This window comes from Myripristis murdjan, chromosome 15 (genome assembly GCF_902150065.1).
Source record: "Myripristis murdjan chromosome 15, fMyrMur1.1, whole genome shotgun sequence".
In the NCBI taxonomy this organism is placed as follows: domain Eukaryota; kingdom Metazoa; phylum Chordata; class Actinopteri; order Holocentriformes; family Holocentridae; genus Myripristis; species Myripristis murdjan.
The window spans coordinates 19,043,714-19,069,721 of record NC_043994.1 but is presented as its reverse complement, the minus strand read 5'-3'; the positions used below and the strand labels follow the sequence as shown (position 1 = coordinate 19,069,721).

General features: G+C 41.9%; 3 protein-coding genes across 7 annotated transcripts; 1 reads left to right on the top strand and 2 right to left on the bottom strand.

Annotated features, from left to right (window-relative positions):
- The first annotated feature begins 270 nt into the window (after positions 1 to 270).
- LOC115372412 (sideroflexin-2) lies at positions 271 to 6,825 on the top strand. 2 transcript variants are annotated; one of them, XM_030070290.1, is made up of 12 exons: positions 271 to 308; positions 1,508 to 1,672; positions 1,797 to 1,967; positions 2,088 to 2,186; positions 3,479 to 3,554; positions 4,056 to 4,141; positions 5,438 to 5,498; positions 5,690 to 5,756; positions 5,878 to 5,927; positions 6,035 to 6,084; positions 6,201 to 6,248; positions 6,333 to 6,432. In XM_030070290.1, the coding sequence occupies exons 2-12, from the start codon at positions 1,518 to 1,520 to the stop codon at positions 6,430 to 6,432; spliced, it is 963 nt and encodes a 320-aa protein (XP_029926150.1). In that variant the 5' UTR covers positions 271 to 308; positions 1,508 to 1,517. The 2 variants fall into 2 exon arrangements, with proteins under 2 accessions (XP_029926150.1, XP_029926149.1); XM_030070289.1 differs by lacking the exon at positions 271 to 308 and having other exon boundaries at positions 1,518 to 1,672; positions 6,333 to 6,825.
- oga (O-GlcNAcase) lies at positions 5,585 to 24,280 on the bottom strand. Of its 4 annotated transcripts, none has more exons than XR_003929449.1 (21): positions 23,738 to 24,280; positions 23,227 to 23,278; positions 23,019 to 23,116; positions 22,693 to 22,823; positions 22,374 to 22,545; positions 22,153 to 22,251; positions 21,742 to 22,026; positions 21,413 to 21,571; positions 21,042 to 21,232; positions 20,423 to 20,683; positions 20,096 to 20,299; positions 19,562 to 19,736; positions 17,908 to 17,961; positions 16,127 to 16,212; positions 14,944 to 15,048; positions 14,382 to 14,473; positions 14,068 to 14,260; positions 13,788 to 13,947; positions 12,609 to 12,790; positions 6,310 to 6,316; positions 5,585 to 5,616 (listed from the first exon to the last, which is right to left on the bottom strand). XR_003929449.1 is itself a non-coding variant. In XM_030070280.1 (19 exons), exons 1-19 carry the CDS (start codon positions 23,901 to 23,903, stop codon positions 12,654 to 12,656), a joined length of 2,820 nt encoding a protein of 939 aa, XP_029926140.1. In that variant the 5' UTR covers positions 23,904 to 24,280; the 3' UTR covers positions 10,950 to 12,653. The 4 variants fall into 4 exon arrangements, 2 of the variants coding, with proteins under 2 accessions (XP_029926140.1, XP_029926141.1); XR_003929448.1 differs by lacking the exon at positions 5,585 to 5,616 and adding an exon at positions 5,620 to 5,646; XM_030070280.1 differs by lacking the exons at positions 5,585 to 5,616; positions 6,310 to 6,316 and having other exon boundaries at positions 10,950 to 12,790.
- npm3 (nucleophosmin/nucleoplasmin, 3) lies at positions 7,163 to 9,642 on the bottom strand. Its single transcript, XM_030070291.1, has 5 exons — positions 9,455 to 9,642; positions 9,151 to 9,236; positions 8,772 to 8,891; positions 8,570 to 8,663; positions 7,163 to 7,996 (listed from the first exon to the last, which is right to left on the bottom strand). Exons 1-5 carry the CDS (start codon positions 9,525 to 9,527, stop codon positions 7,884 to 7,886), a joined length of 486 nt encoding a protein of 161 aa, XP_029926151.1. The 5' UTR covers positions 9,528 to 9,642; the 3' UTR covers positions 7,163 to 7,883.
- Positions 24,281 to 26,008: the final 1,728 nt, after the last annotated feature.

Here is a 26,008-nt window from a genome sequence, read left to right as displayed (position 1 = left end):
TGCTGTTTAACTTTTTTTTCGAATAAGGAAAATTTTCTATATCCAAAATATCAGGGGATTCCAGTTAAAGTCCCCAACACTTAAAATGGGCAAACACCCATGCTTCTGAATTTTATTTAAAAGCAAAAGGGATTTTTCCACACCCATCCAGCATGTTTGGTATTTTACTGCATTAAAAAAAAAAAACGAATTAATCTGGCAGCCTCCCTCTGCAGGTGGCATTGACCATTTTGAAAAGGCTGGAAAACACACGCTCCTGGTGACATCACGGTGACGCGCATCGAACAACAGGAAGTTGTTGCAGCCAGGTATTTACAAGCAAACTTCTGTGTCATTTCAGCTTTAAACGTTGCATTTAGACCAATGCAAGGCTCAAACAGCTGAATGCATGATTTAAAACCGACTTTGCTGAATGTAGTACAAACGTGACAGAATGATATTCAGCTTCTTGCGCGTCTGGGTAGAAGTTGTTCTGCCACGTTTACCAGAAACTCATTGAATCGCTGTGGGTCAGGACGATGAAGTTAGAAAATGTGAATGTCCGCACTGAGGAGAGGTGTTGCGGCATCAAAATAGTCCCACATTCACGTTTATAACGTGCAGTCATTATAGCAATGCCTTGTCAATTGTTTTGCTATAGTTTTTCCACAAGCTGCAGCGAGTCGTGCTCTCTCGCAGTTATGGCTACTGTACTAATAATAATGTGTTTTTTTGTTTGTTTGTTTGTTTGTTTTTGTTTTTTGCCTTCCTGATGTATCAAAAACCCCGTGTAAAATGAATTGGACAGATGACCGGCACGTTGTTAGGAAACAAGTATGTGTGCAGCCCAATATTAGACTGTGTGAAAATGTGTCATGTCACTGTTGTCCTTCAGTGAAAATGGCAACGATCAGATTTGAGAAAGCACATCTGACTTCAGAGGAGTTCAGGGAAAAAAAAAAATCCATAGTCCACCCAATTTCCCCTCAGGGATCAATAAAGTATTTCTACACAGCTCAGCAAATCTTCAGGTCCCAATGATAACGGGAATATCAGTGATGCCAAAGTTGGTTCTTGAAGGTTAGACAAAGATGCCCTTTTTGTAAGATTTTGCGTAAGAGAGCACTATTTGAGAATACACAGTGGTGAGGGTGAAGCCTGGAATAAAGATAGTAATCTTATATGTTATCTAATCAGGATCATTTGATTTGAATTACAGTAAAATGTCACGATTTCTCTTTTTTCTGCGACCTCCTGGAACTATCAGTTCCCTTGTCACCCCCCTTTGGACAACAACCACTGTCATAGGAAATAGTTCAATATACATATTATCAGCGCCTTATGGTGAAATGATCGTGATTTGTTTGTTTTGTTTTGACATTGAGCTGAGAGGAAACATTAGGGGTGTTTGGGCTCGTACTGTTTCAGGCCTTTCTCATTCATCATTCCACATTGTTGCAAAGCTGAAAGTAGTCCAGTGAGAAATATGCCCCAGAACTGCCGGATTTTCTCATCTTCTTCTCCCCAGTGCCTTAAGAATGGACCTGAGCCGCTTTGATATAGACTCTCCCCGGTGGGACCAGAGCACGTTTATGGGCCGACTGAAACACTTCTTTAACATCACAGACTGTCGGACGGTCCTGCTGTCTGATGCCAGGCTAGACGAGGCCAAAGAACTGGTGGAGAGCTGCAGGTACATGGGGATGATACTCATTTATCCATGGCAAATGTCTGAGTGGATGCCTTTGAAGGAAAGCAAAAGCGGCTGCTGAATTGTTATATATGCGTGTGTGTGTGTGTGTGTGTGTGTGTGTTAGAGCAGGCAGCGTCCCGCCCGGCACCACAGAGGAGCAGCTGTTCTACGCAAAGAAGCTGTACGACTCTGCCTTCCACCCAGACACCGGCGAACGCATGAACCTGATTGGACGCATGTCTTTCCAGGTGCCGGGTGGTATGGCCATCACCGGCTTCATGTTGCAGTTCTACAGGTGAGCTGGGGATCTCCCAGCAGGTTCGAGACTCATAATCCAAAACAAACTGCAGTAATGGTGCATGCTGTTTGTGGGACATAAGGGGGTTCCTGTGTGTTTGTTTGTGCTGCTCTGCAGGACGGTCCCGGCTGTGGTGTTCTGGCAGTGGGTGAACCAGTCTTTCAACGCCTTGGTCAACTATACCAACCGCAACGCTGCATCACCGATCTCCAACAAGTCAGTAACTTCACTGTGGTACTGGTTGTAATAAAAAAGACACATAACACAGCATACCTCCTATTATAAAACAGTTCACCAAAATGTAAAAAAATGCATTTTCTCGCACACTCCTAGTAGGGTTTGGAGATATAACAATATTTTTGACTGAATACCTGAATACCAAAATATTTTCACAGTGAGATTCTTGATAAAAAATTATTAGTAATGTGGATATGATGATCAAGCAAGAAGAGGCAAATAATAGAATAACTACAACAGTGTCATAAGTTCAGAAAATTGCATCCTTTTACTGTAATGCAGCCTTTAAAATCATATCATGACTACATTTATATCATGATACAATATCCAAAATCCCAGATGATATCTAGTCTTAGACCACAATGCCAATATAAAATTGATATATTGCCCAGCCCGAACCCCTGGTGCAGTCTGCCCATTTAGATAATTTCCGTGTGGTGACCTGCTCCTTTAAATGAGCCAGAAACAAGAGATACAGAAATGACTAGAGCTCTAAACATCAGGGTAACATACTGAATATCAGAGTTCATGTGCCTTTATTTCCAAGATGTTGCCAATATTTTCGCTGTACTTTACAACATGTTGGTGCCTCAGTGGCATTTGTTAAAGGAATAGTTCCCCCCCGTATGAAAATTCAGTCGGTTATCTGCTCTCTGGTTTCCTCCCATGTCAGTCAACACTCCACTGAAATTTGTCAGTCCACCACCAAGTTAGTCCCCACTCCATCTCAGCTGTATCCCAGGCTGGTGAGATTAATAGAGCCATTTTTTCCACATTCATAAAAAGTACATAAGATATCTATCATTTTATTTGCAGCCTGCAGCTGTCTGTTGGAAAACGTTGCTTGCTGTAGGGTGCACAAAACTGGAGCATTGTCAGGGAGGAAAATGCAGGAAATAATGGGATAAAATATTGGACTTGTGCAATTGCTTGGCTGCAAAATACTGCATGATTATGCTGCATAAGCAGTATGGAGAAATCTGATGGACATTCCAATGCTTTTTGGAGCTGTAAATAGACTGCTATGTTCATTAGTATTATAAACCAGCATAATAGTTTGAGAGAGGGCTGAGATTGAAGCACTGTGTGTGTAGCAGTCCAAATTCAGCAGAGCTTTGACCAAAATGAGAGTAAATAGATAATGCCAGAATTTTAATTTCAAAGTGATCAATTTCTTTGGAAGCTGTATCAGGGTGCCACACACTGCTATGAGTAATGTCAGTCTCTTTTTCCAGTGCATTAGTTTCTTATGTGCTCCTCTGTGTTAACAGGCAGATTGGAGTGGCTTATGCTACGGCTACAAGCACTGCCCTGGCCACAGCTGTAGGCCTCAACCTCTACACCAAGGTCAGGACCTGGAGACATCACACTGACACCAGTCTCATGGGAAAAAAATCACAAAACTCCCACCCACTAGACACCAACTGGGTTTCATTTGGTTATGAATCATGCTTTGATATGCATTTAATGGGAAATACAGTCATACAGTCATACCATACAATCAGGGTGATGTTAACTGGTTGTTTATGCATGAGATGATTGAAGATGGTTACACATTGTCATACTGTCTGTCACCTGAATCTTCAAGGTCCTCTCATGCTGTTGGTGTATAACAAAACTACCTCCCACTCCTCCTGACACCTCTCAAAGGAAGGGTTGACGTGAGAAGCTAGATACTTTGATAGCCCTACATTATAGATGCACACAGATACATCAAAATCCCAAATAGATTATGTGATGGTCATCATTTCACTTGATGACACCGTCTGTTGACTTCTCACCATCATGAGTCGCTAACCCTAACCCCCTCCTTCGTTTTCCCCCACGCACCTTCACCCTTCGTCGCAGAGAGCCCCTCCCCTGGTGGCCCGCTGGGTGCCCTTCGCAGCGGTGGCGGCAGCTAACTGTGTCAACATCCCCATGATGAGGCAGCAGTGAGTATCACTACTCGGTGTGTACAGATGTCGCAATACCAGAATTTTGCTGGGTGATGGTACCGATACCAGTCAATGTCTGATTCATTACTACGGCAAAAACACAAATCCTGTTCAGCACACACTCGTGTATTTAGAAACTCTGTGTAAACATTAACCAGGAAACAGACACTGTATCAGTTTCATGTATGTGACTAGTAGGCTATGTTCGAGTAAAAACAAGGACAACATTGGCCCGTAGCCTTCAGGTGGAAAACAAAGCAGCCCAATAAAATACACATTTCAAATTTGCAGTGGTGGAAAGACTACTACAAATTTCTACTCATTTAGAGGTCCTGTTACTTTGCTTATGTTTTACTTTAGACAAAGTATAAGTAAAAAGTAGCTCATTTTAAATGTACTCAGTAAAAGTTACTGAGTTACTTTTTCAAAACAGTAACTTTGTTCAGTTTGTAGTTATACAAGGATGATTGTATAAGGCTTAAGCTTGATTTGTTTTAAAGATGCATTGTGCAAAATTGTCCAGGGTTGAAGTGAGGACCATGTAGATATGTAGTTATGTTAAGTGTACATGGTTCTCACCATCAGGCCAATTCTGATATTATTCCACTTTTTCCACACGTATTATACATTTTTGCCGGTTGAGTCTAAATGGTCCTCACATCCATCAACCATCTGCAGATTTTCATCGTGCACCTTGTACTGCAAATGAGAAAAAAGTAGAAAAAAGTAGACCCAGATTCCTCCTTATCTTTACTGACTGAGCTTTTATTGTGAAACATCCTACAATCTGTCAGTGGTCATTTGTACTCTGTAGTTGATATGAAAATGAAAATGTAGTGAAGTACAATACGCAAGCAAAGATTCACTTAAGTAAAAGTCAAATTACTGACTTTAAAAAAATACTCAAAGAAGTACAAGTACACAAAAAAACTACTCAATTACAGTAATGTGAGTAAATGTAATTATTTACTTCCACCTCTGCAAATTAGAGGACCAGTATGAAATGTCCCGTACCAGTAAATACAATGTTATATGATTATGTACTCGCATTGTGATTTACAGCACAACTTAAAGTTTCTCAAGTATTCAAACATCAGAAGAAGGACACTGAGTTACAGAGAGAGGCATCATGGCGTGTTGATAAAAACACTAGTTTGGTGGTGTTTTTAAAATTTTTGGTACTGACCAGCTTGATCTATCAGTTATTGTGACATCCCTACCTACACATATGGGGTTTCGGAGAGGTAAGTCGATGTACAGCAGACTATGGGTGTGTCTTTTTTCTCTGTGCAGGGAGATTCTCAACGGCATTGCTGTGACAGACGAGAACGGCAACAAGCTGGGACACTCCAGGGTGAGGGCTTGTCAAGTACACACTGATAATCCACCTACCATATTTATCCAAGCTTCCTCTAATTAGACCCACCCCTCCTTGTCCACCTGTCTCTCTCTCTCTCTCTCTCTCTCTCTCTCTCTCTCTCTCTCTCTCTCTCTCTCTCTCTCTCCACTCTCCACCTGTCATCCGTCTCCTCCTCTCCCTACCAGAAAGCTGCCATCAAGGGCATCACACAGGTGGTCATTTCTCGTGTTACCATGGCAGCCCCCGGCATGAGTAAGTTGTTAGGGCAAAAGTCGCAGTAGCATTACCCTCACATGGATATCTGGCTGTCAGCCCTGTCTTCTTTAGCATTCCCTCCCTCAACTCTCGCCTTGTCTGCCCCACTCCTTCACAGTCATACTGCCCATCATTATGCAGAGACTGGAGAAGCATAAATTCATGCAGGTGAGCTGTGCATCTGTACAATTTCATTGCGTTTCAAGAAGATTTTCATGCGTTTGTGTTAGTTGGCTTATTTTCAGGCATAAGTAAATGTAATTTTTCTGTTGCAGAGGATCACATTCCTCCATGCTCCTCTACAAGTGATGATGGTGGGAGTCTTGTAAGTAAATAAAACCTGTTACTTGTGCATACACAACACTCATTTGTCTGCTCGACGTGAGCACTGCATCTTTTCTCGTCTGACCTCTCCCATCTCTTGCCCTGTATCTCCTCCAGCCTCATCTTCATGGTGCCGGCAGCTTGCTCACTCTTCCCACAAAACTGGTAAGTTAAACAACACCAGACAAATAAGATAAAAAAAAGAAATCGCACGGTGACCAGGCACGTCTGTCCTGTGTGTTTTTCTAGTTCAATGGCCGTGTCCAAACTGGAGCCAGAGCTGAGGAATTCCATTGTGTCTCAATATGGAGACAAAGTGCAGTATGTCTACTTCAACAAGGGGCTCTGATGAGACATCCCTGGCGCAGCATTTCTTCCCCAGATGTCCGATTATCATTTGCAGATGAACCAGTTACAGACCAGCCCTCACCGCCTCAGCGAACCAGAAAATATATTTTGTAGTATTTCCCTGCATGCAATCGTCTCACCTCAGTGACTTAATGTTTACAGTTGTCTTACAAAGATGTTTAACGCATCAGGATGTTTGCACTGTGCAAATGGGACCATCATGCACGTGCACGGGTGACGCAGCGCAACCTGACAGACTTGATCTGTCTTTATAAAGCTTTAACTGCTATCACCTTTTTGCTGTGACACCATAGAGCCAGTCCTCTCAGTTATCCTTTGCTGGTGGTGTATTGTCAGTTTTGCAAATGGCTTTACACTGAATAACTGAATTGAAGTGATGGTGTTTTCATAGGTGGACTGACATATCTAGCTCAAGGCTCGTGGTCTTTCAGGTTTCTGTGCTTTTTCATTACTGTATTTTATTCATCTGGACATTTTTTCCATTGCATAGACTCTTGAGATTCAGCACTTTGTAACTTTAAAAAAGTGTTATACAAAGTCATTAGGCATTGATTCAAAGCTGGCTGTCTTGTGCACACACTTGATTTACATCTAAATTCCAGCCTGTGGTAAGAAGGGGTGCTGGGTGGGAGACATTATACTTGATGATGCATATTCACTATTTTTGATCAGTGTAATTAGTGTTTGCATGAATTCATACGAAAGACAAATGAAAGTAGACAATCCAAAGTTGTTATTTAGAAGCAATCTCCAACTTTACAAAATATCTTCACACTACAAGATAGGCATCTCACATAGAAAGAATAAAAGTATTTTGCAACTATTAACTAGTCATTTAATGTATGACAAATATACAGTTTCAGTTCAGTTTTCATGTTCATATCGTCACACTGAGAACCCTGGCCAACCTGCAGAGAGAAATACCACTCTGTTGGAACCAAAACCTTCTAGAAATCCAATTTTCAAATATGACTAATCCAAAAATCCAATGCCAAGTACACACGTTTCACTATAGCAGTATTGTACCTTTACACGCCAATACCAGGATTATTAAAAGATGGTTCTCCACTGCTGCAATAAATCCATGTCAGTGGTGTCATATACAGTATAAAAGACTGAATAGCATTTAGTAGCAAAAACAAAGTTCTTCTATCGGTGGATGTCCTATCTGCAGTGAAGTGCACCGCCGAGACCGAGAGCTCTCAAAGAGACCGAGGAGTGGTGAGGCGACAACATGTGCACCCCACCAGACATGAGGCCGGCAGTCAGATTTTTCTTCCTCGGACAGTGTGTTGAGCTTTAACCGCACTGCGCTCTCACCCAGCTGTGTGGAAGAAGTGACGCTGTAAAAATCTGTCCGTGGTAAAAGAGGACTGTGTTATGTCTTATAAACCAGCAGTGGCCGAGGTCGTTCCAAAGACCCGCTGATAACTAGAGCTTCTGCTTCTTTTTCGCTGGTTTGACTGGCATAATCTCCTCCTCCTCGTCTTCATCGTCCTCGTCGTCGTCTGCATCAGACAGGTCTGAATCTCCAACCTCTGATGCTACAGGAGGAGAGAAAATAACATTAATCACTTGTTTTTACATGAAATGCTGGTTTTGTGTAGAAGGGGAGGGAAAAAAGTATAATATCCTGATCATGGTGCGACCCTTAGAATATCAAATTTGTGCCAACTTCATGCTGTTACAACTTAAATGTTATGCAATAATACAATAATGTGTTAAAGAAATCCAACTCAAAAATCTGAATTTATCCAGCAATAAATATGTGACTTCATTTCCAAGAGTAACTGTTTGACTTTTTTTTTTTTTTTTGCCCCAAGGAGTGTTTTAGCTTTTCTTGCAGTCAGATCAAATTAAAAGAAAAAACTCTGATAACTGACAGTATTTTCTAGAGCTGTAACACCCAATTCATACTGTCGCACAGCTATTCCAATATAGTTTTGGGAGCACTCTTGATGACTGTGAGTTCAGTCTTTATACTGTAGTATGTTTACTTGGACATGACTGCAGTAAAAACATTTAACACAAGATGGTGGGCTTTAAAGGTTTACTGAAAGATGGAAATGCAGGACGTATGTTTGTAAAAATGAAGTCTGGCCTCGGCCCTCCATTACCGATGAGGTGTAAGCCACTGACGGTGACCGGTCCCGTTCCAGACTTCAGCCGGATGGTCACCGGGGCCTTCAGCTCAAACTCTCCTAGACTCACCTGAGGAAGAAGGAGAGGGGAAACATAATTAACACAAAAATACAGACACGGCAAATTATTTCCACAAGTGCACCAGTGTCCCAACAGAGACCAATTGAAATACTGTACCGTAGGCAGGCAGTTAATGTGAAGGTTGGCGATAGGCACTGATATAGTCTTTCCTTGGTGATTCATGGCTGTCACCTCCACCACGTTACTCTCTTCCTTGGCTCCCTCTCCCAGACAAACCTGTAAGTATCAGTGATGCATTTGTTAGCATTCATCCAGACTTTCTCAGTCTGACATGGTCAAAAACTACACTGGAAAAACTCCTACCTATTTTTTTTTTTTTTTTTTTTTTTTTTTTTACATATTCTTATCGTAGGATTAATAGATTGCTTTGGCACAACTAATGTGAATGTAACTTGGTCTTTTGCATCCCAAGTGATCTGATTATCTAAAATAGATGCCCACATCATTAATTAAATAAAGTGAATAAGGCAGATACCGTTCGTAGTTCAAGAAAGTGCTCCAAATCCTCCTCTTCATCGCCTTGGAAAGTGTATAAGGGGACTTTAGAGGACAGCTCGCAGCCTGGAGGGAAAATGTCACATTTTTGCGACTGTTTCAGGTTTGATGTACGCTACAACACTGGGTAACATTACAGATGATGTAACATTAGGCTTTTACAACAAGTAAATCTTTTTTTCGCTGTGAGACTGACACGGAGAAACCCACGTGTGCGACAACCTGGCCACAACACAATCGTTGCTAGGTCGGCTAGCTTTGACAGGGTGAAATTAAAATCTTACTGAAAAGGTAGCTCTCCAGCTTCGATTGGCCAGCGGGGCCCATGTCCATGGATTCGTCATCGTAGAAAGACATTTTGTCTAAACTGGAAACGGAGATTTTCTTTGGACACTTTCTGCTAAATGAAGCCTCGACAAAAACAAGCGCGTCGCTAAAGATGAGCGTGTTTGAAACGTCATCGCTACGCGCCAGGACACATGGGAGATGCTGTTCTGTGGTTCCATGCTTGTTTTCTTGCATCCACCACAGATGAACTGAAAATAAAGTTTACTCAAGTAGATGAGCAGGATTTACTGGGGGGGGGGATGCTTAACCCATTCAATACAGACTTGTGAAACATAAATAATGAGAGGAAAGAGGTAACACTTATCATGGTTTATTAGTTTTGAATCTTATCTTACATACAAATGTTACATAAATTGTTACTTTTATGACCCCCCATGTCCCAACCCCTGAACTCAAATTCCAACAATGAATAATCAAAATGTACAATTGAAGCCCTTTCTCTCAGTCACAGCCTATGTCTATCAAATCAAGTTGGCAGAGGAGAAAGCACAAGCGTTGACAGAGACAAACTGCAAACTGAAACCTTGTAAAAACACGAGTGAGAACTTCGCCATCATGTCAAGATGGACAGCAAATCTGGTGGTGGGTTTCAAGCCTCACTGACAAACAGCCAGGCAGGACGGCTACACGGGACAGGGCCTTGTAGCTGACAAAACCAGGTCAGCATCTTTAAAAAAAAAAAAAAAAAAAATGCTAGACAGAATTTCAATAAAACAGATATACAAAATAATAACACTTTATGATTAACAGTGTTTATAGACTGTCTATGTACTAGAGTATTATGTACACAGAGGTGCGTGGCATGCTTCTTCCCCCTATGTAGCATAAAGATGAGGTTATTCTAATGGCTGCCACAGCAAATCAATACACCTCATGCACATCATGAATGTACACAGTATCAAAACATCACATTGGCAGGCAGCTACTGAAGAGCATGAGAAACAGATGATCCTCATGTAACCAACAGAAGAACACTCCATTTATGGTCAAAGTGCTTTTTTTAACAAAAAAAAAAAAAACAGGAAAAAAAAAACAACAACTTATATTTACAAAAAAAAAAAAAAAAAGAAATGGTAAATGCATCAGCGTAGAAAACATTCAACAGAGATATACGAAAAGGCCTATGAATATCAGTTCCAAACCCCCACATCTAGTACAATGGTGTAGGAGTCAGTGCCACTTTGGTGACAGGATTCAATAACCTCGATGATCCGAAGTGCGCTGCCCCAAGGCTTGAGTGAGAGAACATTCATTCAAGAGTGTGCAATGTTGTAAACAATGCAGGAGGGAATGCAACTGACACAGCACATCTGACCATGTGCTAACACTGCAATCTCTTGAATACAGCCCCAATTAGCCACAACTGAACAGTTGGGTTAGTGGTCATCATGAGGGACTGAGCAGCTCTGTTACAGTGGCAGAGTTGTTAGCTGTAATTTAATACAGGAGTCCTATGCATTTTTTTTTTTTTTTTTTTTTACAAATTCAAATGTGAATGCCTGCCAGTCTTTATATTCAAATGTTGTTCTTTTTTTTTTTTTGCCCAGAAGCTGATTTAAATTTTTGGATATTGTTTTTCCACAACTATCACATAAGACTTCTGTAATTAGAATTGAATTCTTCAAAAGATAACCAATCAACAAGTCTGACATTAACCTTATCGATTAAAAAACAAAAAAACAAAAACAAAAACAAAAAAAACAACTGAAAAACAAAAGAAAGAAAATGTATAATTTTCTATATTTTTTCCTGACCATCTAAGTTTTCTCTGACTGAGGGAACCCTGTGTCAGCCAGTTTGTGTCCTTAAAGCTTTTTGTGCTGGAGTGTGGGATCGGGTCAGTCATTGACAAGCCATTTAACAACTAATGCCAGTGAATTGCAGGCTGTATGTCTTGTAATTTAAGCCACAACGAGGTCAATGTGCAAATCTCCAATCTTGATCTGCATCTGACTGACACAGGTTAAAAAGAGTTTAAGCAGAAACATGCTTCTCAGACACGGGTCTGCAACATAAACCTAAAATTCAAAGGCAATGAACCCAAAGGCAGTACTTAAAAGGGGAAATGTGAATGAAAAACTACTGAATTATTAAAAAAGAATGTATGGCCAATAGCATTGAAAAGGCTATTGTATAGGCTGAGAACCATGTTCTTTAACTGATGGAAGTTTCTCTCTTCCTTTCCTAACGTGACGTCAACATCTACTCAGGTGTAAATGTAGAATGCAGTGTACGTCCTTGTCAAGTCTGCAGTAGACTCAACACTTCGCTTTGCTGGTTTATCACTACCACCCATTTAGGGCTGTAACAAACCACAATAAGCCATATTTTTCCACTCTCCGTATGCATGCACTCGGCAGCCTGTTGCATGTAAATGCCGTATACATCGCTTTGGGTTTTTCGTTGTTGTTGTTGTTGTTTGACACATGCCTCTTAAAATCAGGAGAAAAATGGTGCTATACTTAAGGCCTCTTTCCCCAATCCTATTGCTGAGCCAGTGGAAATACTATGGCGTGATGATGAAAGAGAAAATCTCACATAACACCTTACAACACCTTATAATAACATCCTACTTTTGTCAACAGCTGCATTCTCTCTCTATGTCAAAGCAGGTAAAAGCAGGACCTAAGGGTAGTAAGGCACTACCTGAGACACAGACTGCCTTCATTTCACAGCTCTGCCTCTTGCCATTTCACATACAGACACTTTGCAATATGGCATGTGGGCCATAGCAATGTAGCGGCTACTGGAGTAAATCAAAAAGGCTTATGGAGTTGTCACCTCCTCCCTCCTGAAGGTATTTGAGTAGAAGTGCCCCAGAACACAATGCTGCAGGGCAACTCTTCCATGTTGGCTCAAATCAACTGACTTACTGAGACTACAGATCACTTTTTGTCCCGTTAGCTTTGGATTCTCTGAATCCAACAGAACCTTTACATCTAGGAACAGCACCAGGAATCTGTGCGACTGCTGTGCTTCTTAAAAACAGGTTATCTTGGGCTAACCCAGATGATAATGTGGTATAAAATCATCATGAAAGTTTGTCTCATGAAGGTAGCAAACATGTTCAAAAGCCTTGTTGACCGCTGCTGTCTCTCGTCTGTCTGTCTGGGGCTGTTGTAGCAATACATTTCCTCATAGGCTGCGTCCCATAATGATGACGTCTTTGGGAAAGCCCTCCATCTTGGCGACTTCAAAGCAGCCCAGCTTACTGTAGAAGTCCAACATCCTCTTATCAGTCTGTCGAACCTCACAGAATGCACCATGGGACCCTGGGAGCCAAACACAACAAGACAGACACAAAGGCAGTCAGGAGAAGAAGGGACTTGATCTGAGGGATTTAAAATCATAGATTCCTGCTACCATTTTTTAAACTGTAAATTGGTAAGTTATTGATGACATCACAAGAGTGAATCAATCATTTTATCCTGACTTTCAACTAACAATGGCACACAAGCACAAAATTTTATGGTACGGCACTTTAACAGAATGTTCTGATGGTTGTATGGTAGTAACTTTAGTCTTCTTGGTGACTGAAATGGCTACTCACCTCTTGCCATTAATAACAAATGGAAAAAGGTTTTCAATATGCCATTCTGTCCAATACATTAAACAGTTTCTAATCATGCAGATCATCAAATTCACACACCGCACTGTTCTGTTCCCTCTTTCTACAAGATAATCTGGGCAGATGATTAGTCTGACTAAGCCTCCGATCGGGGATTCCCCTTCTGATTATTGACATGGCCAAATAAGATGGAGATGGATAAAAGGAACACGTTTTACAACAACATGGGCAGTCTTGATCTACAAATCAGAAAACTGACCTCAGTTTGAAACTGCATCTAGATAAATTAGTTAACCCTGCATGTTTCCCACTCAAGAAAGACAGCCAAACTGAAACTACTGTTTAAGATACTGGAACTGATATATGCCTTTGTTTCAAATAAAATACAATGATGTGATTTTCCTTTTATGCAATCAAGCTCAGTTAACATCCTAAAGGACAGCACATCCCTCCTGCTTCAGACTTTGAGGTTCTTTTAGTTGTGTAAAAGACTAAATGTTTATCTTTAATGTGCTCTTTTGTTTCATTCAACAAGGTTATGGGATACCCTAACTCAGATCACAGAGAAGCAGATTCAGATTAATTTCTTCTTGGTTGATGAATCTGAAGTATTCTTTGTGGCTGTAGTAATAACAGCAGTAAGCAGCAGTTGTGGTACTCATTGTTCTCACGACTAATGATCACTGCCAGGTGCCACCTACCGTTGGCCTTTAGGGAAGATAGCAGACATCCCATCATGCTTTTGGCCACACTGGGATCAGTGACCTTTGCGTGAATGTCAACCTTGATTAGAGATGGGAAGTTAGAGAGGAATGACTCTGGAAGACCTTCCTCCTCTTCGTGGAAACTCAGCATCATCTTCTGCAGGAATGCCAGGTAGACAGAGAGGGTAATGTAAAATTGACCTGCATGACTTAAAAACAGCTGACAACCCTGTGACATAAATATTATAATAAGAGGAGAGATACATTTTGAACATACCTCGGCCTCTGAGAGGTCCTTCTGACAATCAGGTTTGTGGTATTTTTCTTGCATGAAGGGAATCCAGCTCAACTTGCACTTCTTGATGAAGGGTTTGACATCAACAGTACCGAGAGCATAACCACAGATCCCTTCCTCGTCCTCTAGCACAAAGCCATAGTCCGGACTCAAAGACAGGAAACCACCCACTAACCTGTGAACAAACAGTGGGAGTTTAGTCAGCCATATAGATGATTTGCACAGAGGGAAAAGTCGTAGCAGCTCTAGTGAGCGGTGACTGTAAACAAACACTAGTATACAGCTCCATGTCTTACCTGTCTCCTATGAGGTCAGGATCCTGGTCTGGGAAAGGAACTCCCTCCATTCCTTCAGAGTACATCTCTTTGCATATTTTATAGACAGCAGCCTGCAAAACAACAGGCAGACACAGCTGGCATTGGAGGGCATGAGATAACACATGCAATAACTTTCTATGGCATCCTCCAACACTGTATTTTTTGTCAAATTAGCTAGCTAAGATCAGAAAATGCCACACAGACTGTCAGTCAGTGTGCATATAAAGCTTTCTAAGAGATGCCTTTACATTCAGCACATAAGTTTGCTGACTACACAGAATGGTCAAGAGCAGCAGCATGGCACATTAATTGTAAAGCATTCACTACTTGAACTAGGCCGGCTCTGCTGGGAATACGAGTGAGTACCGAACATAATTCCAGCAACCATACATCAAATGTGGCTTGGTTCTAAACTTTTATGGTTACCCTGAAAATCAGAGGGATGCCTGCTTGAAAGTCATGACTCCACTGGCACACATGCACAGATGAATGAATTTTGACAATTTTTTTGCAGAAAGACACAAACACACACATATCTCACCTCATCTTTGGGAAAGTATGGCCTTATGGAATATATTTTGGAGGTTGGCATTGAGGGTGGAGGTTGGTAGAAAAGATCGTTTGCCCCATCTATTGGCAACAATCGCTGTGGGCATCAAAACAAACAGGTTCAGTTTCCCTGGTACCAGGCGTTGTGTTGGCCTTGGCTGACTGCCTCAGTCTATTTGCTGCGGCTGAACAACTCTCAAACCAAGAGGAACTGGGATAAACACTGCTCTGATTGACACATATTATAAAAAACTCAAAATCTAAAAAGACCCATGTTCCTTGTTGATTTGGTAGTGAACAACAACAGCAAACAACATCGAACAACACCTTTCTGACTTTTGCTAGAAGCACATAGCACAACAGACAAGTTCATAATTGTTTTTCAAAGAAACAAAATGAGGGTAGTGTTTTGGTCTGAGTAAGGTTTTACTGGCTGAAGGAGATGCTCCTTTCCCTTTTGTTAGGCATCGCAATATTTCGCTGCGCAGGACCCTCCTGTTGAGAAAAGTAATGATGCTTGCGCAGAGAGACAGAGAAAACTCCAGGAACAAAACCAAAAAGATAAACAATGAGTTAGCGGAGATCATTCAACAATAGATCAAATGCCATGAGTCTCACTTCTCTCTATGGTTGGAGATATTACTCTGCTGGACAAGAATGTTTGATCATGGAGTTTTCTATTTGCCAACATGCTTGCGTTCTCGCTGGCGCTGCGATGCGTGTGCTTGCGCGTGCAAAGGATTGGGGGGGATAATATTTGCACTGTGCTTTCCTGCAAAGAAATGAGATGTCATGAAAATAAAACCTAGCCATGCTCGCTTGCGCTGCGTGCGCTAGGGAAAAGCAGCATCTCCTTTGGGCAGTTGCTGAAAGAAATCAAAGTTGAGAGTCAATTAGAAAATGCTACGCCAAACACTGGCTTTAACCTCTTTTGCAGGTTTCAGGTCACCTTTTCCCCTAAAACAGATCTAAAAGGATGACATATGTCTATAAATACACTTTGGAGTAAAAGGGAAGGGGATAAAACCACATTTTATAGAGCCCGAAATACTGCAATCAGCTCACCTTAAACAGACCAAACCCTTGCATACCTGCGCACGCAATACCATTGTCTTCTTTACTCAAAACACTCTTTTTTTTCCATTTGATTGCTGTGAATTCAGTGCATTGGATACCTGGAACTCTCCTGCTAGACCTCCCCTAAAGGCCCAGGGCTCTTGGTCTCCACTAAGGAACTGTGCTGAGGACTGACTACGACACCCTGTTAGGAGCAGAGCCAAGCGGACATTGTTACCACAGGATGGGGCTCTCTGACACAGATGAAGGGGGTAGGGAAATGGGGAGGAAGGGGGTCATAGGTATCTATTAGCATAATCCAAATATATATTAATGATTACTTTTTGTCTGTATTCATACAAAACGTAAAAGGACTTAGTGTAGAATAGTTAAATTATATTCAATTTAAAATTTTATGATGAAATGGGGCTCAAGCAACTAAAGCTTACGTGTGTGCAACTTGACAGGAATCTGGTCCAACATCTAAATGATTCTAAAAGACTATTTTTAAGAATTGCTTCAAAACAAATCTACTTCTTTCTATGTTTCACACCCTAAAGTTCACTATATCACTACACAAATATAAAGAAGTTTCACATACTGTATGCAGGCCTTAACAAACTACTTTCATGCAGAGGGACGGTGACCAAAGCGCGGATGCCATTTTAATGTCATTACACACTGGTATGCCTTGTTGTTTCAGTAAGGGCCACTGAATTGCTTCACGGTAAAAGCACAGATTGAGCTCACAAATATTATACTGACCAGCAGAAGCTGAAACCATACCGCTGAAACTCACTGTCTAAGAAATACAATGTAAGCTTCAGCTGCCATCACCCCACTTATGTCGGCACCTCGTATGAAGTCACATTCTCATCTTATCTGCCTTGTCACATGACTAGGGAGCATGAGTCATTAAACCAGGAAGACAAAGCAAGAGGACGTATGAATATCCCTTGCATCAAGGGGCTTCTCAACTTACTATTCAAAGCCATGATCAGGACAGACCAAGCATGACATACGCAGCAGAGACAAATTCTATGATGGGAGTACAGCCAACACACTTGTTTCTTGGTAACTACAGTAGCATTGCTGCAAACAACTTACACAAAAGCAGCACATCACAGTTCTTTACTGGGTGCCATCATGTCTCAGTCTTGAGTGGCAAAGACTATGTACAGTGCGTCTGGGCCTGGTGACAAGGAGCCCTGTCATGTGACCAGACATATGCAGCGCGCGGGCAGGACACCTAGTATTGTTGCTTTTACATGTGATCTCACCCTGACACCTAAGACAATTCCTCTGACGAGCTGGCACAACACAGCACACAGATGCACCCACGGGGAGGAACTCAGAACTCGCTTTACAGAGCGCTCAAGTGAAATGCTGCAAAAGGGATAAGAAATGCAGAACGACCTGCACCTAAATTATCCACCAAGTCTACTTTATATTAACGCAGCCACTGTTGTGCAGCAAACCTGCAACCCTTAGTCTTGCATGGTCCAACCAACATGGCCATACAAATTTATGCAAGTACACTAATAATAACTACATGGTCAAAATCATCCCTGAGTAGAATGTAGATCATGTGCCACTGTTAAATTTTAAAGCCAGGTGTGAATTCCCTTGGGTAGGTGCATCAGGCTGGTCTGAACCATCTCTATAAGCCTACTGATAGAAACAAAAAACAAGTTAGAGAGAAGCTGCCAGAGAGAGAAATTTAGGAGTTAACACTTATCACTCCAAGCTAAATCGCTGCGCAAAATGTGACTTCATCCGGAGGGCTGCTTCCTTTCCTCCAAATCAATCATTTACATTTATCAGTCTGATGTAATTAAATAAAAACAAATCCAATTCAAACATGAACAAAAGAAAGAGACAACGCCTGCACTGTGCATACATCGGCCACTGTCGATCCAATAGCAGTAGAAACTTGTACTGTGGATTCTTCCATCTGTACATAGTGAAGGGAGAAAACAGTAGAAAATAATCATTAGTATGTGTTCTCAGTACAAAAACCAGGGAGGTTGTGACTAAGTGCCGGCTGCACAGCTTCCAACAAAGGGGAAGATGGATGGAGGGGGACTGATGTAAAAACCTGCAGCCACAGAGGTAAACCATTGAGTGTTTCTTGACACTGCAATTGTGAAGGGATTTAAAGCATATTCATGGGGGTATTCATCAAATTTCTTTGATTCCTGCTTAAGGAAAACCCCCCACTGTTGCTAGAATGGTTATAATCACTTTCTTACACAAGTGGTATCCAGTTTGGATGTGGTTTGCCAGTGTGGGTATGCTGCCTGCTGTGTACTGTAGGCTAGAGTCCTCAGCTTTACCATATAGCCGGACAAGACAGAAACCTGTGAATGAAACTGCGTTACAGGGAGTAACCTACAGGCCATGCTGGTGCTTTACACTGTCAAAGAACACTCCAAAAAACTGGAGATATTATCACAACACTGAATGTCACTCAAACTGTATCATGGTGCACCATTTGCATGAGATCCTGGATGAATGAATGCATGTTAAGTGTGACTCAAGGAGAGACAGAGTGGGAGTAAGAGACAGAAACAGAGAGAGGGGTGTGGATATATTATCCTTTCTTATGGCAGGCTCACCATCATACAGTTTGAGAAAATCATTCAGAGGATTTCCAACCATACCAACAACCTCTTTAAGAAGCTACTCAGTGAGGCTGTGGCATTTAACTGTTACTACAATATATAGCCATATGGTTCGTGTGAAAACAGCTGGGTGAGCAGCAACCACTTCAGATGTTTGGTTTATGCACCAGAATGGCCTTCCAAAGTCAGACAGTCAACTTGCTCTCCAAGCTCGCGTGCGCGCTAGGGCATGGGGGGGGCAGGGAGTTCCCCCTGGTGCCCATCCCCACAGACAGAGAGATGGAAGCAAGTGTGTCTGTGTGGGAATGCAGCAGTGATGTTACTGGATACACAGCAAGCAGCAGTAACCCTGCTGGGACAGTTGACACAGAGACCCAGTTTAGATATCACCATGATGGAGCAGCTTGTTATGGCTTACATATGGAAATGCTAGCAGTGCAAGCGGCATTCAGTCAGACAAAGAAATAAACCAAAACAAAACCAAAAGCAATAAACAAATTTGTCACCAAAAGGCCTATTAATAGAATCAGAACTAGTAATGGGCAATGTATCAGGCCTGATTTGCTCTAAGCTGATCTTCAATGAATGCCGTCAGTTAAAACTGGAGGTGTTAGTGGCTGCATATTACTCGAATCAAGACTGATAATCAGTGCTGCTACCATCTGTTAAGCAGACTGTGCATGATGTGTGACTGTTTAAACTACAAAACAATGAGCTTGTGGATTATTTCCTTGCATCCCAGTGATGTCATTAAAATGCTTGTTCTTTATATAGTCTGAATCTCAGAAAAAATAGTGATAAGGTGATATCAATGTGTAAATGCCTCTGAGACAGACTATGGTCAGTATTTCCAGATTAGATGAGAATACTGCTATTCTACTACTCTGCTACTCTGTCAGTTAAGGGCCATGTGTTCCCTCTCATACATACCTAGCCACTGGACAAAAGACTTGACCATAGAAATGATGCTCTTTATGTCCCAGATGTAAGGGTAGAGGTCATATAAGATGGTTCGGTTGGCTGAATTCGACAGACGTGTGAACATCTGGATGACTGAACAGCACATCTCCTCAAACTTCTCTGCTCTGGACTGCCATTCTGCGACCTGCAGAACAAAAGAGTGATGGGAAATGAGATTTGGAAAAAAAAGTGGTTAAAGATAATTATCAGTAAAATCCTAATACTGACTCTTTGTAAGGGGCTACAAAGAGAAAGCTGTGCCTTCTACAATATCATACAACATGAAGCTCTGTGGTAAAAAATAGGCTTCATCTCATGTCATAAGCACACCACCCAATGGGCAATATAGGTAGTACACATCCACCATTTTGTTTTGCAGTGCTTAACATCTTCACCAGGCCTGGACAGGTTTGCTGTCAAAAATGCAACCATTTTCCAAGTGTTGGATGTTAATCTACTTTTTAATTAATTGTTTAATTGGTTCACTGCAATGCTTGAACCCACCTTCTCAGGGTCCTTGCCCTTACAGTTGACACTGACAGTGCTGCTGTTGGCTCTCAGCCAGTTGAATTCCTTTAACATCTGCATGGCCTTGGGCCCATGTTCATACGGCAGGTAGAAGAGTTCAGCCAGCAAACTCAGATCCTCCAGTGTGAGGGGTTCTGCTGTGAACAGGGGCTTCTCATTGGGCCCAGGCACAAACACATCCTGGATAAACAAATGAGCAATAATTTTAATTTCTAGGGAAACAATTTTGCATTAAATTGAAGTGGATGCACATCCTGTATGCCAATGAGCTTGAGGGCAAACATTCAAAGTTATATGTGGCACCTGTTTGAGCTGCTCATCTGTCTGCATGGGGGCGATATCACTTCCTGAGTCCTCCTGGATGGACTCCTCTGGAGATTTGGATTCTGCCAAGCTCTCCTTGTCTGTATCCATCGGCTTCAGGTCCTCAGCCATCTTGTCAGCCAAGGTGGGACTAACATGCTTGCCTTCTGGATCAGCTTCGGCTTCTGGTTCTGGTTCGTCTTGCTTTTCTACCACCATCTCCATGGGCTCCTCATCTGAATCCTTCTTCTCCACCTCCACCTGCATAGACGAGACAAGTTAAAATATTCGTATGCCCTATTTTACAGATGCTCTTCTCCTAAACATTTGGGAAAAAGTCCAGATATTGTACATTCCCACGTAGGGGAAAGCAGCCTACATGTGATTTATGAACATGAGAAGAGGACTGTAGGGATTCAGTGAAAATTCACAGCAAGGTGTGAATATTCATGGTTAATTTTATTTGTAGCATATTTTTTTCACACCATAACCATAATAAGTTTGATATCACATACAAAGGAGTGTCTGACACTTGTCTGACTTACCAAAAGTTGATGCAAAAATGATACTTTCTACATTTCTATCTGTGATACTTGTAATATGACAAATGACCAATCACCTCCTCCACTTCCTGCTGTCTTTTGGCCATGGGGTGGGAATGTGGATCTGGGCAAAGTGACGGCAAAGCTGGAGACATGATGGGCTGCTGGAACACTGTGGTGACTGTGGTTGATGAGCAGAGAGAGGGGGCACCCAAGGTTGTCACGTCTATGGCTGAGTTTTTGGCACCGCTGTGAGGCACCTGTCGGCCTGAAAGAAAGAGCAGAGCCTGGTCATATCATGTTTATTTACCCAACATAAAAATATCATTCTAGGCTATCCATGAAACATTATGACCCTGTTTGTAGATATTACACAAGGGAAGTCATGAGGATAGATTTTACACACAATAACAGGCAGTATGTAAGATAATGAAGGGACAACTCTTACTGTTGTATTGATGAGGTACACCGAATTCCCCTAGCCACTCTGTGAGGGCAAGTTTAAGGGCAAGCTGAGGACTGTACAGCATGTCTGTCTCAAGTTCTTCATCACTGCCCTCATTCTCTAACTTGATCTGGATGGACACTGTGCTGTCCTCACCGTCCGCTGGGAGAGGGGCAAAGAGACAGAGGTCACAGTTTTGATAGACTGTGTTACAATAGTATGCCAGATGACAGAGAACAACCACATACTGTTTGAGCAAAAAATCAGAGATCATCCTGTATCCACACAAAATATTAAATTTACAGGTTTGAAAATTGTACTTTCATACTTACTCATGACCACATCCTTGCGCACCCCGTTCATATTGGACTTGTACCAGGTAGCCAGGGTGTGGATGGCCACAAAGTTGGACTCAAACTCACAATTAGGGTTAGTGAGGACTCCTTTCAATCTAGGGATGAGCTCTGTGGAGCGGCCTTTGTATGGACCCAAGAAAAGCCTCTTCTGGTCGTAATCATTGGCATGAATGTTGTCCCAGATGACAGGGGCTCTTCTCAGGATTTTGGACACCTCCTCAATAGACTCTACTGTGATATCTTTGGACACTACCTTGGGACCTAAAGAAAGAAAATAGTTTTTAGAGAGCCATCAAACAAATTTGAGTCATTCACGTTGTTTTGATTTTGTTCAGTAAGCAGTTGTAATGGTGTTGGCTAGTTGCCAGTAGACTGTGTTACGCTAACCTGTCCATAGCACCTCAATGCCAGGTAGCAGCTTTTCTCCTACAGTGTGGAGGTAGGGGGACTGAGAGACACTTGGGTAGCAGAATGTTCCACAGTACTCTGTGTTTCAGGAAGATTAATACATAAATACATACATACATAAATAAAGGTATCCTATGTGCATATGAGTGAGCTTTATGGCAACTTGGTAAAAAGTGGGATGGCTTCAGGGACTGATTTACCTGTGGGACAGAAGAGGAAGGTTTCTGGCTCTCCCAGGTACTGGAAGATCTCATTGGTGATGGACACCTGAGCGTGTGCAAATGAGCTGAACACCTCTTTGTCAGCAGGGCACATGTTGTGGTCAATATCATCAAATAATAAGGCAAAGGACTTGCAGCCAAAGTGAGAGACCTGAGGATGAGAGAAGAGGGTGAGGATGAAATCAAGGAAAGAGAAATTATAGAATGACAATGGTTGTATGATGCATGGGGATCTTCTTGACATGGGTTATATATTAATATACATTTTATAGTACTGCAGCACAAAATATAGCCATGCCTGATCAAGTTTCCTCTTGAGTGTAGAAACCTCTTTCTGATTGGAGAAGGTGATGTCCAAGCCTGGGGAGATGGCATAGATGAACTCTATCCCATGCTCCTTAGCAGCACTGATAAGAGTCATGAGTTGCTCTAGGACAGGTAGGAAGATCAACTGGTCATTGGAGTGCATTCATTTGCAGCTGTGATTAACGATCACAAATATTTCAATCATGTTGTAAATTGAGTGGTCAAGTTGCTTTTTCATTTAGATGACTAGACATTAATCTCATCACTGCAACACAGAAGACAGAAACTCTGTTATAAAGAGGACATTTAAAATTTCACCTGCTTCTTCAACGGAGTACAACTCCCTCCAGAACATTCTGTGTTTGTAGTCATCTTTGGGTGCATAAAGGTATGTATTCAGTCCCCATTTCTGCTGCCTGTGGAACACAATGAAGCAAAAACACTCAAATCTGCACCAAACTATGATGCACTGAATGTCATTTAGTTAATACCACTGGTAAGACACAACACAAAAATATCTTCTTACCTTCTGAACAACTCTTTCCTTTGTTCCATTGTCCATGGCCGACCATAAAAACCTGCGTCAAGCAATAAACTCTGTTACAACACAGCCTGCGGTGCTGACAAACCAGCGAAATTCCCTGTGTATGTTCAGCTGCTTTTATCATTACAATCGCCCCCAAGGTATGGGCTGGGGCTGTACGTGCTTGGGATACCCAACCATTGTATATATGTGCCTCTTCATGAATGCCAACGTACAATGTGCGTAAATCTTCAAATTGATTTGCCTGTAGTGAACAGTTATATCACTATGACAACCACTTGGCCGTTATAAATAATTCACGACCCGTTTCTGACTGTCCCATCATTAAATGTTAACCAACTACACATTTACGTCTCGGTGACGTTTTGACAAGTGTCAACATTAGCCCTCACCCCCCCCAGCAAATATGTCTGCTGCAGCAGTACTCTGCGTTTCATTATTCATCGACTGCGTACAAATCACCAATGTACCATATGTTGACTCTGTATATTACCTTCAACGACTCCGCTAATGAATTTTCTATGGCCTGTTGGTTCGACTCCAATGCTGGGCTCCTCCACCGGGCCGGGGGCCTCGGCACAAGCCTCTCCGGAGACTGGGCTGGGGCTCGGCTCGCCCTCAACTTGAGACGTCTCTAGCGTCTTTTCCTTTTGAACCATTGCTTTAAATATCCTCAGAGCAAAGCGACCAAATATAGAGTAATCGGAAGACCGAAAGATTTAGAAAAATGTACTTCTCCCACGAAGGAACCAGGAAGTTAGAGGGCCATTTCGCCTGGCAAAAACCGAGAATTAAATCGCGTCAATACGTCTGAGTAGCTTACGACGTTAGCTAGTCTATCCAAGCTTGTCGATAATTTCCTCACTTATCCGACGACACGTAATTGCGATTAGTATCAGGTAATATGGCACATCGTTCCCGTTGGTTAGCAGGTAAACAGAAACAAGACATTCATTAGTTTTTGGCCGATCCTTATCTTCCAGTTCTAGTAGATTTGTCCTGGTTTTTCGGTCGGTTCTTCCTGTTTACACCGAGTGCGCATGCTCACGGGACTAGATAAAACCAGTCAAAACTAGATCTGTGTGACAAAACACAACAAAGATGTTGCAGTGTATAGAAGATGATTAACATTTCGACCCCAATTTTTTAAACATTTACGCTTATGCAAATTACTGTGCATAGTTATAGCTATACAAATTCATCATTTTACACACTTCAGCCTGTAAAGTCAAGGTTGAGCGCAGACATTATTCAAAAAGACGGAAAACCAGTGCATATTTACTGGAACAAGCACACAAACTGAAATGACAGACCAATTTATATCAGTTTATTGTTAGTAGCGATGCCCTCTCAGCTTATTACAAAACGCGGTTTACTAGTAATTTGAACTAATCAAAAAATTGGATACTGAACGGAGAATATTCCCCACCGTTCTGCTTTAGCAAGATGTTGTGTTGAACATCTCTATGCCACTCTACGATCTTGAAAGCTATTACCATATTAGGAACGGCTCTCTGAGCTCCAACTCCACATTTCAAACAGGAGGGCGGAGCTTGTCTGTCAATGACCTCCATGTGTGAAGACTGAATCCCTTGTCAGCAGAATCTGAATCCTTTGTTTGAAAACATCTGGAGAGTGACATACTCTTACTTGGACTGGGGAAACGGGACAGCTCAGAAGATATAGCTAATTAGATAAACAGAAACAGCAACAGTCCATGATCATCTGTGGCAGCCACTCCACATCAACCTAGTCCTTGTATTTCACATCCTGCATTCCTCCTCCCCTAATCCATGTGTTTCCCCAGACCCCTCATGGTACTGCATCTTGTTTAATGAAGTTATTGCCATGGGAATAAATGAGTTTTGCACGGCTGGCTCTGATCTTGGAGTACATATACCTCAGATGAGAGGGGAGTGGCTGGAACTCCACTGCATGTGGATGGGACATATCCATGCAGACCATGTTCGCCTTCTTAGTCAGGAACAGGTGGTACATTTCATTCTGCCTGCTGCTCCCCCATGATTGCACACAGGTTTTTACAGTTTTTACTAATTTATTCTTGTGCGAGATTTTGTAATGTCCATACCAGCATATAATACAATAGCAAAGGAGGCTCTCAATAAAAGATTTGTAAAACATTAAAAGTTCGGTGAATGCACTGTTGATTTCTTAAAATCAGCATCTGCACATTGGTCCCAGGAGTTTGTAATCTATAATAAGACCAAGATGCTTATACTCCATCACCACAATCTCCTCTCCTGTGATCATGTGAGGCCTCATTCCAGTTGACAGTTATTTACAACTAGACTATGTTTGACTTTATCATACTCCAATGGGCTGACCACGACAATGTCATTCACAAATGATTAAATGGTGTCCGGAGCAGGACATCTGCTGCGACAACAGTCCATCTATAAAACAAATACCAAAGTGACAACACACTGCCCAGTGCTGTGCCAACAGAGGTAAAACGCATCTCTGACATGATTTTGCCTACCCTTACCCTTTGAGATCTGCCCATAAGGAAATCAGTGATTGATGTTTTTAGTTTTCTCTTTACAGAAATCGGCAAAGAGGATGTGTGTTTTACAGATACAAGTTTAAAAGTGTTTCAATGGTGTCATCGATCCCTCTTGCAGAGCAATAAGCGAGTGTGGGGTGAGGGTGAAAGGTGATCTCATTATTACCATGGCACTTCTACTACAGCACATAACCCTCCAAACATTACAATAAAATAAAATAAGATACAAATGTATGTCAG